Here is a 15,427-nt window from a genome sequence, read left to right on the forward strand (position 1 = left end):
TGCATACATACATACATGAACATTCTACAGTTTTACTTTTTCTAGCATGCATATACGAGTACATAGAAGGTTCATTTGGTTTTATAATTACCATGGCATGCCAATATTTTTGATTGATGGATTAATTTGAGACTCTGTATTTGCTGGTTATAGAACAAATAAAACAAAGCACCCATCAATACAAATGTAGTATAGTCATTCATTGAAAAGAAAATGCTATTGCTAGAAGAGTTTGAAAATCCTTACTAATATGGTCTTGTGTGATGAAGACAATGACTGAGATGAAGTAGACAATTTATTCCAGTCCACACCAATGTTTACGAAAACTGTACAATGTGAAGAAATCTCATTATGGAATTTATAGGTGACAACTCTGCTGATTAAAGGCATAAGAGTTTCAATGCATCTCATTCAAACAGTTTGGTAAAATTTAATGTTTAAATGTATTATGTAGGTCTCCTTGCATTCTGTGATAAAGATATGTTCATTTCACATGGCAGCATACTTAAACATTTAAATATTTCACCAGAAAGTGGCTTACCATTTTCCATTAAATTAAAAATTACATTGGCCTGTCACTGAAACAGATAACATAGAATTCAAAAGTAAAATAAGTCAATTTTGAGTTAAAAATTCAGATTATATTCAGATTAAGTATTTTATGAAAGTCACAAAGCAAATTTTTCATAACCACTATTCTATATAAATTTTTATTACGTGGTTAAAAATGTTTTCTCTGCAGAGATATTGGGTTTTGAGGCTTTATCCATCGTCCTGGTTTTAAGATAACTAAGAAAAACACGGCGTTTCGGAAACTGGATCTCTTTCCGTCCTCAGGTGAGGGAAAACACCTATTCTCTTGGGTCTCTTAGAAAGAGCTAGCCTCAATCACTGGACTAGACCCAACAGAATAGGTGTTTTCCCTCACCTGAGGACGGAAACAGATCCAGTTTCCGAAACATCATGTTTTTCTTAGTTATCTTAAAACCAGGACGATGGATGAGGTCCGAAAACCCAATATCTCTGTGTGTTATACACCATCGTCAGAATCCTATAGTAACTACATGTTTTCTCTGGTTCCTCAAAACAGTTTATGTGGGTTATTGAATTTTTCACTCCCCTCAAGTAATCTATCCAGAACTCACATTATGTCTGCTTTGAATCCAAGAGAAGATGAAACATGGTCATTCTGGAAGTAGTGTAACTTGATATAAATACAAGGTGATGGATGTAATTTAATACAAATTTGAGTCTTAAAAGTAAACCAATCAGTCCTGCCACTTCTTGGAATTCTCCTCATAATTCCTTGCTGTTGCCATAAGCAGATCAATCACAAGATTGAAACAAGTTTACTTCAATTTCCAAACAGCAAAAAACTGAAAGAGAAAAAAATAAATGAGCTACATTTCAAAGACAAGAATGATGTAAGTTTTATGATATACAGCTAGAATACAACTTTATGCTCCTGATATTGTAAAACCCACATTTAAGGTTTCCTTGGGAAGCACTAGGTTTGAACACTAAACTGAGGAAAACCTTAAATGGAGAAAACTTAACACTAAGACTGCTGACTTGGGATGAGTGAAATTGTATCTTGGATGATGGAAAACCTTTAAGTTGAGAAATATTAAATGTTCAAGGGTATAGAAACCATAGCCTTCCAACAGAGATAAATTTGGGATGTCAGCTGATAATAACAAATTGCTACATATCATATTTGGAGATCTTGGTAGTACAGAAATATTATTTACTCCAAATATGGAGAAAACCACAACTTGGTTCACTGTAGAGGTTTTTGGAGACACATACCACTCTGAAATAATGTTATAAATGAATATGGGGTCTCTGACTTCACCATTTGCAGCACACCATACACCAACATTTTGGTCATGTCATCTGACAGATACCATGTAGATTTTCAGTATCCCAGTGGCGTGCATTCTGTGAGCTATGTAACCACTCAGACAGAACCAGGCTTCATCTGTCACAGAAATACACTGAGAATCAACTATCCTGTCATAAATATTTGTGAAAAGCCAATTATAGAATTTCTCCTAAGTGAATTTGCAGGTTGAAGATGATGCACCACTTACGAAAAAAATTCAGCATTTTTGTGGCTCTAAGAATGGGTGCTTTAGAGATACTAGTTTCCTGGGACAACTAACAAAGGAGATTTTTTATTCAATTTGATTTTTGTTTGTTTCTCTTGGAGAGTTTCTAATATCAGCACATGCTTTATCTTGTCTCTTCATATCAGCTATGGACCAAGTGAATGCCACGTTTTGTACAATTTAAACACATGATTTTCTGGATACTGCCACAAAATTTAAAAACACATTAATTTTAATGTTTGCATCCTGTTATGTGAGTATAACTAATAATACAAATTCCACCGTCAACACAACTATAATTTATTAACTTTTGTTCCACTACATGTTTTGACGCGTATAGGGTCATCTTCAGGTGTTGTGATTTACATGTTTTCATTATTGAATTGTAAAGCATGTATATAGGCTTAAAATGACTACTTTCTATGGACATTTATATACTGACTGCTAGATGATGATTTAAATACAAGATATATATGAACTAAAAGTTAAAAATTAATTTAAAAGTGCCATATGCTGTATTCAGGTTAATGTCTGTTGCTGTAGTAGACCACACATCTTTTCGTTTGATTCTTCTATTATTGGCTAGATTTGTTTGTGTTTATTCTTTCTTATTACGAGTATGTTGATTGTTACTGTTGTTGTGATGTCTAGTTTATGTGGTATACTTTGCTGCATGGCCTATACTGCAGTAAGATTTCTTTCAGTGTAAGTTTTAACAAAAAACATGTCTTTATTAGTACTGTATCTCATCATGGTTCAGCACTCACAGAGAATGTGGACAACTCACTGACCACAAGATATGTCCAGTGACTGAAGAAAATAAAAGAATTAACTTGTGCATTTAGATAAAGGTGGAAGTGTAACAGCAATTTATGTTTATTTCAGTGAGTGCACTATCACGACTGTGACCACCCACTGGCTAAATGATTGTATGAACAAAGCATCACCTCTGGTGCACCCTTAGAACTAGAAGTCAACCCTTTGAAGCCTGTCAATACCTATATCGAAATTCAATTTTACTTACGGCTATTAAGCATACAGAAGTATTGTAATGTATGTAATAGTAATCCATTCACCCAACTCTGATTCTGATTTTTATTTAATATGACCAGCAATATTAAAGCCATTAAGACCCACACTATACAGAGCACAGCATATGGGTAGATGGATGAAAGAACAGAACAAAGAAAATACAGATGTTCTGTCTTCTTGGGTATAATGGCATGTAGTCTAATGAAAGTAAACTGACATTTTGGAGGACCATGTCGTGTCCATAGTCAGGGTTGAAGAATATGCAGGTGACATGCAGAGCTCTGCTTACCACTTCTTTCATGCTAGTTTCTTGCTCTGCTCATTTTTTGAACCCTGATGATGAAGGCAACATGTTCCTCTGAAACACCAGTTGACTTTCAATGGACTGCATGGCATTATATCCTAGGTGATGGGATTCATCGCAACCACTGCTGTGAGAACCTTAAAGCCTGCATAACAATTGAAAAGTTTCCTTCCTCTGAAGCCAGCCAAATGTGGTGAAGCTATGACCAAGAGGAATGTGTATCATCTCAGGAATAGTGAAATGTGTATGGCACACTTGGGATGGCTTGGAAAAACGAAAGTGAACTTGCTCCAGGGTCTCTAGAAATTTCATGTGAACTGATCTGTGATTGAACCTTTGTCTTTGCTGTGGGAAACTTACATCAGTGACACTGACTGTTTCTAGGAGCCCCTACAAATATTAACAGGATAAGTAATTGTGACTGTAGCCCTGGATGAACAACATTCTACACAAATAATATCCAGTTCTAACATTTCTTTGTGTTCTTCAACTACTGAATATAAAGACATGAGCTTACCTTAGTAAGTTCATGATTTGTTTATTCCGTCTTGCAGTGCATACACTTATCTATCTTCTTCTCTCACTTTCACTACATGTTTCGGCATAAGAATGCCATCTTCAGGTGCTACTCAATTCACGTCAAACTAGTACATTGTATGCCTTGTCTTCACTTTAAAATAACTAAAATATATGTCCATCATATATATTGACAAATGTCAATCGTAAAAATATTAAAACTGTTCAGGGTTCCCGATCGCTACGTCGTATCTTATTACGCCAGTCCTGTTCATCCTAGTCTGTTGGAGCTCTTCTTCCCTATCGTGTATATTGTGTTTCTGTTGCGTCTTGTTCTCGCGACTGCGTGCGTTATGCTGTTGGGTCTGCTGGGTATGTGTCACTTTACCTTAGTAAGCTGGGCAAAGGCTGGACCAAACTTGGCGTGCGAGGACAAAGAGGTCCTGATCCAGGTTGGAAGTGCAGCCTGTGTGTGCGTTCGGGTGTATCGCTGGTCTAGCAGCAGCACAGCAGCATAGTCATTCCTGTGTCGCACGGCCCGACCAATAGACTGGTTCACTGCTTTCATACACAAGTTCTCATAGTGCTGCATTCCAGCTGTAGGGCTCTGTGACATTCACAGTTCTTTCACTCACCCACCAGTACATTAACTACCCAGAATTTGTTTTTGCCACTGAAGTCACATATTAGTTCAAAGTAACCTATTTTGTAATTACTCTAACCATGCTGGAAGAGGGGTGCATGCAGTAGCACAGTTGGCTGAGGGACTATGCTACAAGTTGGAAGGTTACGGGTTTAATTTCCAGTGAGGTCATTGGATTTTTCAATTGACTTAATCCTTCCAGCCGTACTATGGCCAAGGGGTCAACTCTAGCGTCTAACAGAAATGAGTACCAGAAATCTTCCTGGGGGTAAAGGGTGGCCAGAGTGTAAGGCTGGCAATCTATGAGCCAACTTTCTAGAAAATGTGGGAGCCTCGATGTCTCACAACCCTATGGACCTGCACAGCATGTTACAGGGATAATTTTACCTTTATCTTTACATTGAAAAAGACAAAAGAGTTCCTTATCAGGCAAACTTAAGTGTAATGAAGTGAACTTATATTACAGCACTGATCTTTCAGTAGTTGCATATTGTGCTTCCATGAACAAATTATGAAAACAATCAATGCAAATGACTGTGAACTTCAACTTCAAAATAAAAGATGAGACAACTAAACAAACAGAATTTGTTCATGTACATGTCTGGTAAACAACAAAGAAATAATTTATTCCCCTCCTCAAAAAACCCAAAGAAATAGAGAAACCCAATTACAGTACCCTCAATGATTTTATGTCTATTTGATTTAATTGTGTGCTTTCATCTCGAAGTACAGGAGGTGAACAAAATAATGGAAACTGTTGGCTACACTGAAAGAACTGCAGCTGACAAGACTGCATGTTCTTTCATTTATGACCGTGTCAGTGCATTTGTGATTGTGCTGAATGACAGTATGTGTGAAAGAATAAGAAAATTGGAGACTTGTCCAGTTTTGAAAGAGGACATATTGGTGCATGTTTAGCTGGAGCATCTGTGACATAAACTGCCATATTATGATGTATGTATATCAAGGCCGACCATTTCTAAGGTTATGTTGGCATATATGATTCATGGGAAGGTGACATCAGCAAACAGAAACAGTGGGTGAAAATCAACACTGACAGAGATTGCTGTACACTGAGGACTCTTTTGAAAAATCACAGAATTACTGTCGTACATTAGTGAATTAAAATATACAGAACAATATTATCAAGTTGCTTATAACATTCACATACAACTTATTTAGTATGATGCTGATATATATATCAATATATAGATCAATCCTATCTAATGATAGGATTGATCCGGTTCAGGATAGGGACCAGCGGAGGGCTCTTGTGAACATGGTAATGAACCTCGGGCTCCATAAAATGCTGGGAAGCTCTTGAGTAGCTACACAATTGGCAGCTTCTCAAGAAGGGCTCAGCTCCATGAGTGAGTGAGTGATGATGCTGATATATATAACTAATGATTGTAACTGTCTGACATGGAGAAAATTTGGATTTTGATCATATTTTCAGAAAAGAATGAAACATGAAACCGTAAGAAAACCTGTTCATTAAGTGTACTGATGAACAACTAACAGACTGAAGTTAATTTTCCACGCTGCGTATTTTAAGGAATGCCTAAAACACTTCTTTATGAGGAGGCAGAGAAAAACAAAAAGGGTCAAGCTATCTCGGAAAACTGTACATCAGTAGCATTACTTCATATATGTCTGTGAGGTATGGTGGTAGCTGTCTACCTCAGTAATGAAGATAGACCGTTACTTACAACATTAGCATTGAGATAGTTCATCTTTTCTTGGAGTTCAGGTGACTTGATGTTTGGGTATGGCATGCCAACAACTATCACACAGCGACCCAAGTCATCACTGAAGTTAAGACCCTCACTCAGCTTTCCACCTGCCAGAATAGTTTATCAGTTATTTGCAAAAACATCGTTAGATTTTTCATGATATCAGGCTCTGAAGGTGTGATACACGCTGCCTTCACACAATACATCCCCTTGATACTGAATAAACAGCTTATAAATCACACTCCAAATGTCCTGAAATAAAATATTCCAGATATAAAATTACCCTCTTCAGGTGGGGACTACTTGCTGGATAATTAGCTAGTTAGTTTAGCTGCCTTGTCAATGAGTTGAATGAATGAATGAATGAATGAATGTATGTATGCCCTCTAGGTAGGTCTCCTTGGCCCTTGCACCATGACCTCAGGCCAGGTCTCCTGACAGTGTCTCCAGGTCCCAATGAGTCAGTTAGTCAGACATCCAGTTTATTAGTTGTTACATGTGAGTGAAAAAATCATGAATTTCCAGAATATTGTCTTTTTATGTTCCAAGTTGCGTGCTTTGAAAGGTGGATTAAGGGTGATGCCTTACTTTCAGGGGAACACACTCTAAAAACCTATTGGGATGCTAGGTGGAGAATGACACAACAGTCAATATTCCCTTTTACTTTTAGAATTTCAAGGAACAGAGTTCTTTATGAGAACCCTACTAAAGCCCCTCTAAATCTTTTTGGAAGATGTATCATCAGTGTGTGACAAAGAATGTTGCATCATGACTCAAAAGTTGATCCTACTTTTAGCAAACTTCCAGTATTCATACGCTAGGAGGGAAATACAACCATATTAGGTTAATACTTCTCTCATTGGAGGACAATGAGTGATATATTCTACTTTTAGCAAACTTCCAGTATTCATACGCTAGGAGGGAAATTCAACCACATTAGGTTAATACTTCGCTCATTAGAGGACAATGAGGGATATATCCTACTTTTAGCAAACTTCCAGTATTCATATGCTAGGAGGGAAATTCAACCACATTAGGTTAATACTTCCCTCATTAGAGGACAATGAGGGATATGTGGATGGTGGAAGTGTTAAGGGAATGTTCATCACTAAAAATTACTGAATTACTAGTGCCTTAATATATTGATTTAAAAGGAATACATTTCTGAAAGTAACAATTTTCAAACCAGAACTATATTACTATAATACTTCTTCTGTAATTGTCTTCCCACCATGAGACCATAGCAGATACCAGTTATGTTATTGCCAAAGTAACAAGAAAAAGAGAAGTCTGTGTAGGTGCTATATTACTGAGGAATTAACACAAATAACATACATTAGTTCTTTCATCGATGATTATTTATAACAGACATGTCTTTATAGGACCATTCTATATGTAAGGCAATTCAGACAACGCTACCAACAGATACATAAGTTCAGGCAAATAAAGCAACATTACTTTAATCTTGTACTTTTATATCTGTGACTTCCTTTGCCCGGGGGAGTTCCCTGATCTCCATTCCATGGATTGGCATTTCGCCAGTTGGTGATTTCTGCAGTTTGACACAAAATTTCACATTCACTTTCTATTCCACTGTATGCTCCATTTTCATGCATGGACAAAGCTGAGAACACACATTGATTTAACAAGCTACTGTTCAATGAATATTGAATGCAGCTTTTCCAAACTTCCCACGTGAGCTCTGTATTGTTGCATCATTGTAACAGCATTGCAGATTGCACAGCGCAATATTAAAAAATGAATCTCAAAACTGATTTGCCCAGTTGTAAATATTGTCACGTGTAGGGTGATACGTGTGATGAAAATGACGGGTTCTAGTTCAGATGATTAGCACCTTGGTTACAATTTCTCTTGATGACATTCAAATACAGCGCTATCACTGTTTACACACTTTGTAATTCACACACACTAATACTCTCCTGGTAAGGCAATTAAAACACAGGCACTAGCGCTTCAGTCACTCCAAATATTACACACAAATAAAGTCTTCTAATGAGATTTTAAATCTTAGTAGGTCAACGAAATTTCGGTGGATATCTTACACCAAGAACTCAGAACTGAAATGTAACTCCCTTTGTTTTTAAGATAACTCCTTTGCCTGGACCCCATGGAAAACAGCCTCTATTGTTGAAACGTGTTTGCTGAACCACTGCATAGCAACGGTCACAGTGCAGACTACATAGAAAACAGTCTTTCTACTGTCAAGTTTTCTTTATCGCGACATTGCTTAGAACGCTCTTGCCATCCACATCACGCTGCTCTCTCCTTAAGGCTGTTCATCTCGAATAGCCTATCAGCACATCACCATTCCTTCCTTTTGAAATTTCAGCTCATGACATCACTTTCCTGTGGCTCAGTTCCTCCATGGTGATCACTCTCCAACTGCTACATCTGCTTCCTCCTTAAGGACGCTTGTTCTGAGCAGCTCCCTATAGGGTTCAGGTTCTCACCATCATCCATTTCTTTTCTTTGGTGGGTCAAAACTGTCCCAAGTGGCTGGTGCTCCCACATTTCCGGCTTTTACTCCGTGCATGATCTCTTTTTTTGTATCGTAGGGGGCCAACCTTTCACAAGGTCCATTTCCTCATTTTCCAATACCTGCTGGACACTCCGTCTGCTCGCTTCACGAATCCCAGTTCTAGGGTCTTCTTGAGGGTCTTGTAGGCTGGTCCTCTTCTTCCCAGAGGTGACAGCTGTCTTGGAGCTTCACTCTCTGATGCCGATCATGGTTGCCCTCTTCTTTCTCATGTATTGCAGCTGCTTGCTACCTAGATCCTTTGCTCTCCCTTTTCTTTCATGATGCATCCCTAAATTCTTCATAAGCAACCTTCCTCTCTAGGTTGCTCACTCAACCTTGGCCCTGGTGCAATCCTTTCTGACGATGCCACTCCTGAGCCATGCCACTCCTACACAGCGGGTAATCCTCCTGCCGGCGATGGTTAATCTCTTCCTGGATTCATAACTTGCGTGGACCTTTGCTTCAGCTTCTGGTGGCAACCCATGGCCACATTCCAGTTCCTACACTGTATCCTCAGTCCTCCGACCATCATCACTGTGGCTTCTTCCTTAGGGACCTCCCAATGTTCCCTTCAAATCCAAGGCTTCCATCTTTTCTTCATTAGTTTTATTCAAGGCTATCATCTGTTCCAAGATGGCTGTCACATGATCAGTTGGCTCCATCTTCTCTGGATTGGCCTTCGTCACTTCTTGGCAGGCCATTCTCTTGTTTTGGGATGCCTTCAGGGAGCGAATTATGGCCTCTGTCAGGAATCTCCTGCCACTCTACTACATCCCCCTCTCCATTGCATTGTGGCTGGCCATTGTTCCCTTTCCAGGTATTCTTCATGTCCACTATCCAGGCATCCATCTTTACCTGATGTTCCACTCTTTATCTGATTGGCGTCTGTCTTATTGTGAATGGCTACCAGCCTTGTCACCAATTCTTGGTTGACTTTCTTTTCAGTCTCCCTTTGTTCTTGGTCAGCTTTCCACTAGGCCATCATCTTCGCAAAGTCGGCTTTTCTTTCAGCCTCCCTTTCTTCTTGGTCAGCTTTTGACTCAGCCATCCTCTCCTTGTAGGCTTTTCTTTCAACCTCCCTTCTCGCCATCATTTTGTTAAAGACTTTCATGTCTGCCTTCCTTTTTTCTTGGTCGGTGTCTATCTTTCCCAGTCGGTGCATGACTTGTCTTGTTGGCTTTTATGTTCTCTTCCCTTTCGGCCTACAGCCTGGTCCACAATGGTTTCACCTTTGCATAATGGTCTTGTGCCTCTTTTGGATGGGTACATATGACAGCCTCTGCTAAGCTCATCATTTCCCTTATCTGTCGCATCGTTTGTTCCATTTTCGTAGCATGACTACCCAATTCAATCTTGGATCCCATGCAATATAACTTCTTCCGCAGTTCTCGGTTGCCATGAGTTTATGGCTGCATGACTACTGACACCAGAATGTCATGTATTTACAATCACATGCCTGCGTGTGTGTGTCTGGGGGAGGGCACTTACATCATATAACTTCAAATATAAGACACACTTTTTCCATATTTTTCCCCACAGAAAATTTGAGGTGCGTCTTAAATTTGATGAATTATTCGCCATACTAAACCTTTCCAATGTTTCCCTAAAACCCTCATTTAAAAACTGGACATGTCTTAAATCTGAGGGCATCTTATATTTGAAGTGATACAGTATATATAGCAATAGTTCTTCTGAAGTGTCTTTAAATAAGTTTCCTTCTTCTGCAAGGAAAGGAAGACCTGTATTATCATTATCTGTGGGTACAGGTACTGATGCTACATAGATGGATGAGACTCACCCACAACACTGAACATGATGGCTCCACTTGATCCCGGTTCACCAATATGTGCTGCATATTCATTCAGCACATGCTCTACCATGCCAGATCTCCTTGGCTCCCGAAAAACCTGCAAAAATATGTATGTTTGTAGTCTTACATAAGGATGAGATATTAAATGTGAAAACATTCAGTATGTGACGAATTGGAGTATACACAGAAGCTACTGGAGTATTGTTTGAGGTGAGGTATTAGCAGGTTAAACCTGGGATTGTATCTTTGACTGTGAAACATCCTATCTCAGTCTCTATCAACAAATACAGTTACACTCTGAATTCAGCAAATATTTTAATCCTGCTACACTAGACATGTATATTCTTTTTACACATGAGGTTAGCTTATGTTAGTTTAGGTTAGGCTATGCCAGGCTACACGTGTAGGATATGGGGTTCTCACAGCAGTGGCTATGAAATGTATGCCATGTAGTACGTCGAACATCAACCGACATTTAGAAATGAATGAATGCATAAGGGGTGGGCCGTTGCACTGCAACCTTCAATGATCTATTTTGCTTCCCGTTTTATGATTAACCCTTTATCAATCCTACACTTTGAATGAAATTAACTTTGTTTATGGGGGCATCACAGTAGTCACTTGGTTCCATAAAGAATTGGCCCAGGTGATGAAATATAAACCATAGCTTCACAATCACATAGGATGTGTGTGGCTGATTCATTTTCTTCTAGATGCCATTCACAAGTGGGGTCATCTGTTAGTCCCAGTTTGAAAAGATGTCCATTTAGGTGACAGAGTCCTGTAAATAGTCCTACAACCCATCTTAACTGGTGTCTGTTTAATTTTAACAGATCCTTTGTTCTTCTGGCAGAGGGTCCTGATATAAATCCCTTTGCCTGCTTGAGTCCAGTTATGGATTCCCAATATCTTTTTATGCTTTCTGTTCATCCAGTCCCTGACTGCTTCCTTGGCAACTCAACTGAGATGCCGCAAGCTGGTGCAGGTCCTATGGAGGTTCAGATCCTGTTTTGCCAACTCATTTGCTGTTTCATCATCAACGATGATCAGATTTTGGTTTCCATTGATCATTGCAGTGGTCTAGAAGACTGAGATTAACAGCTGTGGGAATCCGTTATGCTGACCACGCGACACCCTCTATCAGCAAAAGTTGGCATTAACTTCGCTGACAAGTGGCGGTCACTACATCAGTATAGTATGCTTGCAGACTAAAAGCCACAGAGTGTGTTTTGATCACTGCAACACAGTCCATAATTTCCTGCCTTGGCCTCTGCTTCCACCTGCAGGTGTAGTGGGGGGAGTCCACGGTGGACTTCAATTGCAGATGTTGGAGCTGTTCTCATTGCTCCTGTAATTCCCAAGCAGGCCATCCTTTGCAATTTGCTAAGTTCTGCCTGGCTTGTTTTGAGTTTAACTCTGGGCCACCATATAGTGGCAGCATAGGTAACTACCGGTCTTATAACTGCAGTGTATATCCAGTATATCACCTTTGGTTTCAGTCCCCAAGTTTCCCCAAACATGCATCTGCATGTCCAGAAGGCCTTCTCCATCTGCTTTTTCCATGTCAGTCCAACGTACTAGACTTTGCTGAATAGGTGGATCGTTTTCCTGAAGAGGATTGGTTCCTTAAGTCCCTTCATATTCCTCTTCCTAGCAAAGGGTATAATTACCATCTTTTTTGGGTTGATAGACAAATATGTTCTTTTACACCATTTCTGGACTGTGCATAGGGCTGTTTGTAAGTTCTCTGATTCAGTCTGAAGGAATTTCCCATTAATAAGGATTGCTGTATCATCAGCATATCCTACTGTGTAATATGCATCACCATTGAGTTTCCAAAGATCGTCCATGACCAGGCTTCACAGCAAAGGCGAAAGCACATCTCCCTGCGGACACACTCTGGCTGCAAATGCTCCTGCTTTCCAGCATAGCACAGATCCATCTGCGTATTGTGGTCTCAATGCCATGCTTTTCAGCAGCATGTTTTATTATATCAAAACCAATGTTTAGAAGGATCGCCACCAACTTCAGGGTTGAACAAGCCAAGCAAAACACCAGCATGAAAGCAGGTGCCAAGGAGACTTATGGACTACATGGCATTATATCCCAGAAGGTAGTATTCTTAGGCTACAACTGTTCTTTCTATGCTTCCTTTTATGACATTGTCAGTATCTTACACTACAGAGCATTGAAAGGCAGAACAATTGGTGAACAATGAATTTTAAAACATTTGCAAGCAAGCAGTAATGGCCTAACTCAGGAATTATCCTGGCATTCACCTAGAGGGTCTGAAGAAAACAATGAAAAACCTCAATCAGCATATTCAGGGTCTTAGCTGAGATTCAAACCAGGCACCTCCTGAAAGTAAATCCAGAATGCTACCATTACTTAACCTGCTTGCTGTTATGATGTACATCCTTTGGCACTTCTTTATTCTAAATTAGTACAGAAAGCTTTAAGAATGAACAGCAAAGCAACAAAGAAGTGAAAACTACAGGAGGGTGACCATGTGTCAATCTCGGCAAACAAACGTTTTCATTTAGAAATAATTATTTCTGTATGAGTATGCATTTCTATTGATATATATTCTTTACAATGGAATTGAAAACAACAATATGGTAATAATATGATATATTTTGGTGTTATGAAACCCTGTACCCAATATGTGAATTAAAATGCTGAAATGATTCAAACACATTTATTATTAGTATGAATAAGTCAGTATCCTATAAATCCAGCCTTCTTTCCAAAGGTTTTATTAAAGTTACAAGATCTATGCAATGATCCAGAAAAGGTTGTTCATACAAATACTGGAAAACACCAGAAAGGAAGGAAAGAGCTGGCAAGACATAAAAGGGAAATACTGTGGGAAGAAGGAAGACAGTGGAGGCATTGTTCTGAAAGTTATTTAGAGGATGATTGGTATTAAAATCTTAAGATTAATTTTTTTGGAACCCTTTTATATAACATGGCAAAGATAAGAATCACTAGAATTTGAAGTGTTCACATGCTATCCATAGGTCTATTTGTATATTAGTCAATATATAGAAACTGAAGACTGAAACATAAATGCTGTCTTGGCTGTTATGACTGTGGACATTCCTCATCAAAGTAAATGACTCAGTGAACACACAGAATGTTTCAAAGCCTTCAAGAATAAGAAACCAACCTTTTTCTTCCTTTCAAGTTTTGAGATGACTCCATTCTTTGTCCAGTGCTCAGACACAAGTTTCTCATATTCATATGATGGGAAGAAGCACACAATGCCAGCAGGTATGACATTACAGACATTTACTAGAATTCTTCCCAGCTCATTCAGCTGAAAATAAATAAGTAATAGTTTCTTGGTATAAATATGTAAATTTCCAAGATTTTCAACACCAACAATAGCACTTTCATGTGGAATTAGCTCCTAACAATGCAATAATTCTTAAAATATTCAAAGTCAATGAGGAGTATAATTGACATATGGAATTCTGATAGTCACATTAGGAAGAGACGATCTGTGTATTTCGTTGCTGGATCTACTGCTAGTGGGGTGGGACTAAGTCCCTTGTACTGCGGCCACTTCTGGCCTATTGTACCATTGCTCGATCTAACTCACCATTATTAGTGTTGTGCGAGTCTGATATGAGAAGTCCAACTGCTTGCCTGAGGGGCCAGCTGCCAGTGCTATGGGCAGGATACTGTCTGGAGGAATAACATGGCCACAGGAGAATTCTGTAAGTCTTTCAACAGTTCCTCCTGCTGATAGGAACAGCTGGTCCCGGAACTCATCCAGTGGCTGCATTGTGCCCCCTGCCAACACCACTGCTCTGCGATACATATAATAAACAACTCTCTTACAGAATCCTCTTTATGATGACCTTTAGGTCCCAGCAAGACAAACTTTTATACAGAGTGGAGTCCACATTAAATGTTCACTCACATTTAGCATTCAGGTTCCGCTACAGAATTTATTTCTTTTGTTTAACCCTTTGACAACGAATGGTTACTTCAGTGTTGTGCACACATGTTAGTTCTGAAGGGCCCATCTCAAGGCATGCATGCATACAGTATATTGCAGCATTCTGTTGCACTGTGTAGATCTGACTTTGTGTTCCACTTCTTGCCATCTACGTGCAACTTCAGTTAATATTCACTCATCTTCTTCTCTTGATTGTACGCACTGTATGTCACTATATGTTTGAGCCTAACTGGCCATCACCGGGTGTACAAATTGTTGTGATGAAGGAATCTGCTGCTCTGATGTTACTTACAGTTTTGTTGGTTTGTTGAACAAAACCTTAAGTAACATCATGTATGCAGAGGCAGAATATACATAAATATGTATCTTATATCCTTGTTGCACAAACTTTTGGGGGAAAACAGTTCACTTAGTGGATTAGCAGGCATTTAAAAACCTCTGATGACCTGCCTATGGAAATTTTTCTAAACATGATGACCGGAAAGGGCTAAGGCACCATCTTACATATTCCTGTTGATAATGAAGGTTTGTACTTCTGCCATGGCTGAGCTATGTATATAATGCAGCAACTTATTTCACTTATGAGAAAAAAAAACATTTCCTTGGCACTGAACTGACCATACTATGATAGAGCCATGCTGATAAACCAAAAAAAAACAGTACAAGAAGAGTACTATTGGTGGTGGTGGTGGGGGGGGGGGAGCTGAGTGCAGTGCAATAATTTCTAAGTACAGTAGAACTTGGTTATAACGTCATCAAAGGGACCTAAAAA

At 39.1% G+C, this 15,427-nt stretch overlaps 1 protein-coding gene across 6 annotated transcripts in view; it reads right to left on the bottom strand.

Annotated features, from left to right (window-relative positions):
• Positions 1-993: 993 nt before the first annotated feature.
• The window catches only part of LOC111867137 (ATP-dependent DNA helicase DDX11), a 49,121-nt gene continuing 34,687 nt past the window's right edge, over positions 994-15,427 (bottom strand). For 5 of the 6 annotated variants that reach the window (XM_033752568.1, XM_033752566.1, XM_023856687.2 and 2 more), the window contains exons 12-17: positions 14,293-14,503; positions 13,858-14,007; positions 10,677-10,785; positions 6,316-6,446; positions 4,352-4,570; positions 994-1,376 (exon numbers count right to left, since the gene is read on the bottom strand). In XM_033752568.1, coding sequence (XP_033608459.1) covers positions 1,350-1,376; positions 4,352-4,570; positions 6,316-6,446; positions 10,677-10,785; positions 13,858-14,007; positions 14,293-14,503 — 847 coding nt within the window. In that variant the 3' untranslated portion in view covers positions 994-1,349. Of the gene's footprint in view, positions 1,377-2,444; positions 3,965-4,351; positions 4,571-6,315; positions 6,447-10,676; positions 10,786-13,857; positions 14,008-14,292; positions 14,504-15,427 lie in introns of those variants that run through there. The other variant, XM_033752565.1, reaches the window with a different exon arrangement.

Source organism: Cryptotermes secundus, unplaced genomic scaffold, assembly GCF_002891405.2.
Source record: "Cryptotermes secundus unplaced genomic scaffold, Csec_1.0 scaffold443, whole genome shotgun sequence".
Classification (NCBI taxonomy): domain Eukaryota; kingdom Metazoa; phylum Arthropoda; class Insecta; order Blattodea; family Kalotermitidae; genus Cryptotermes; species Cryptotermes secundus.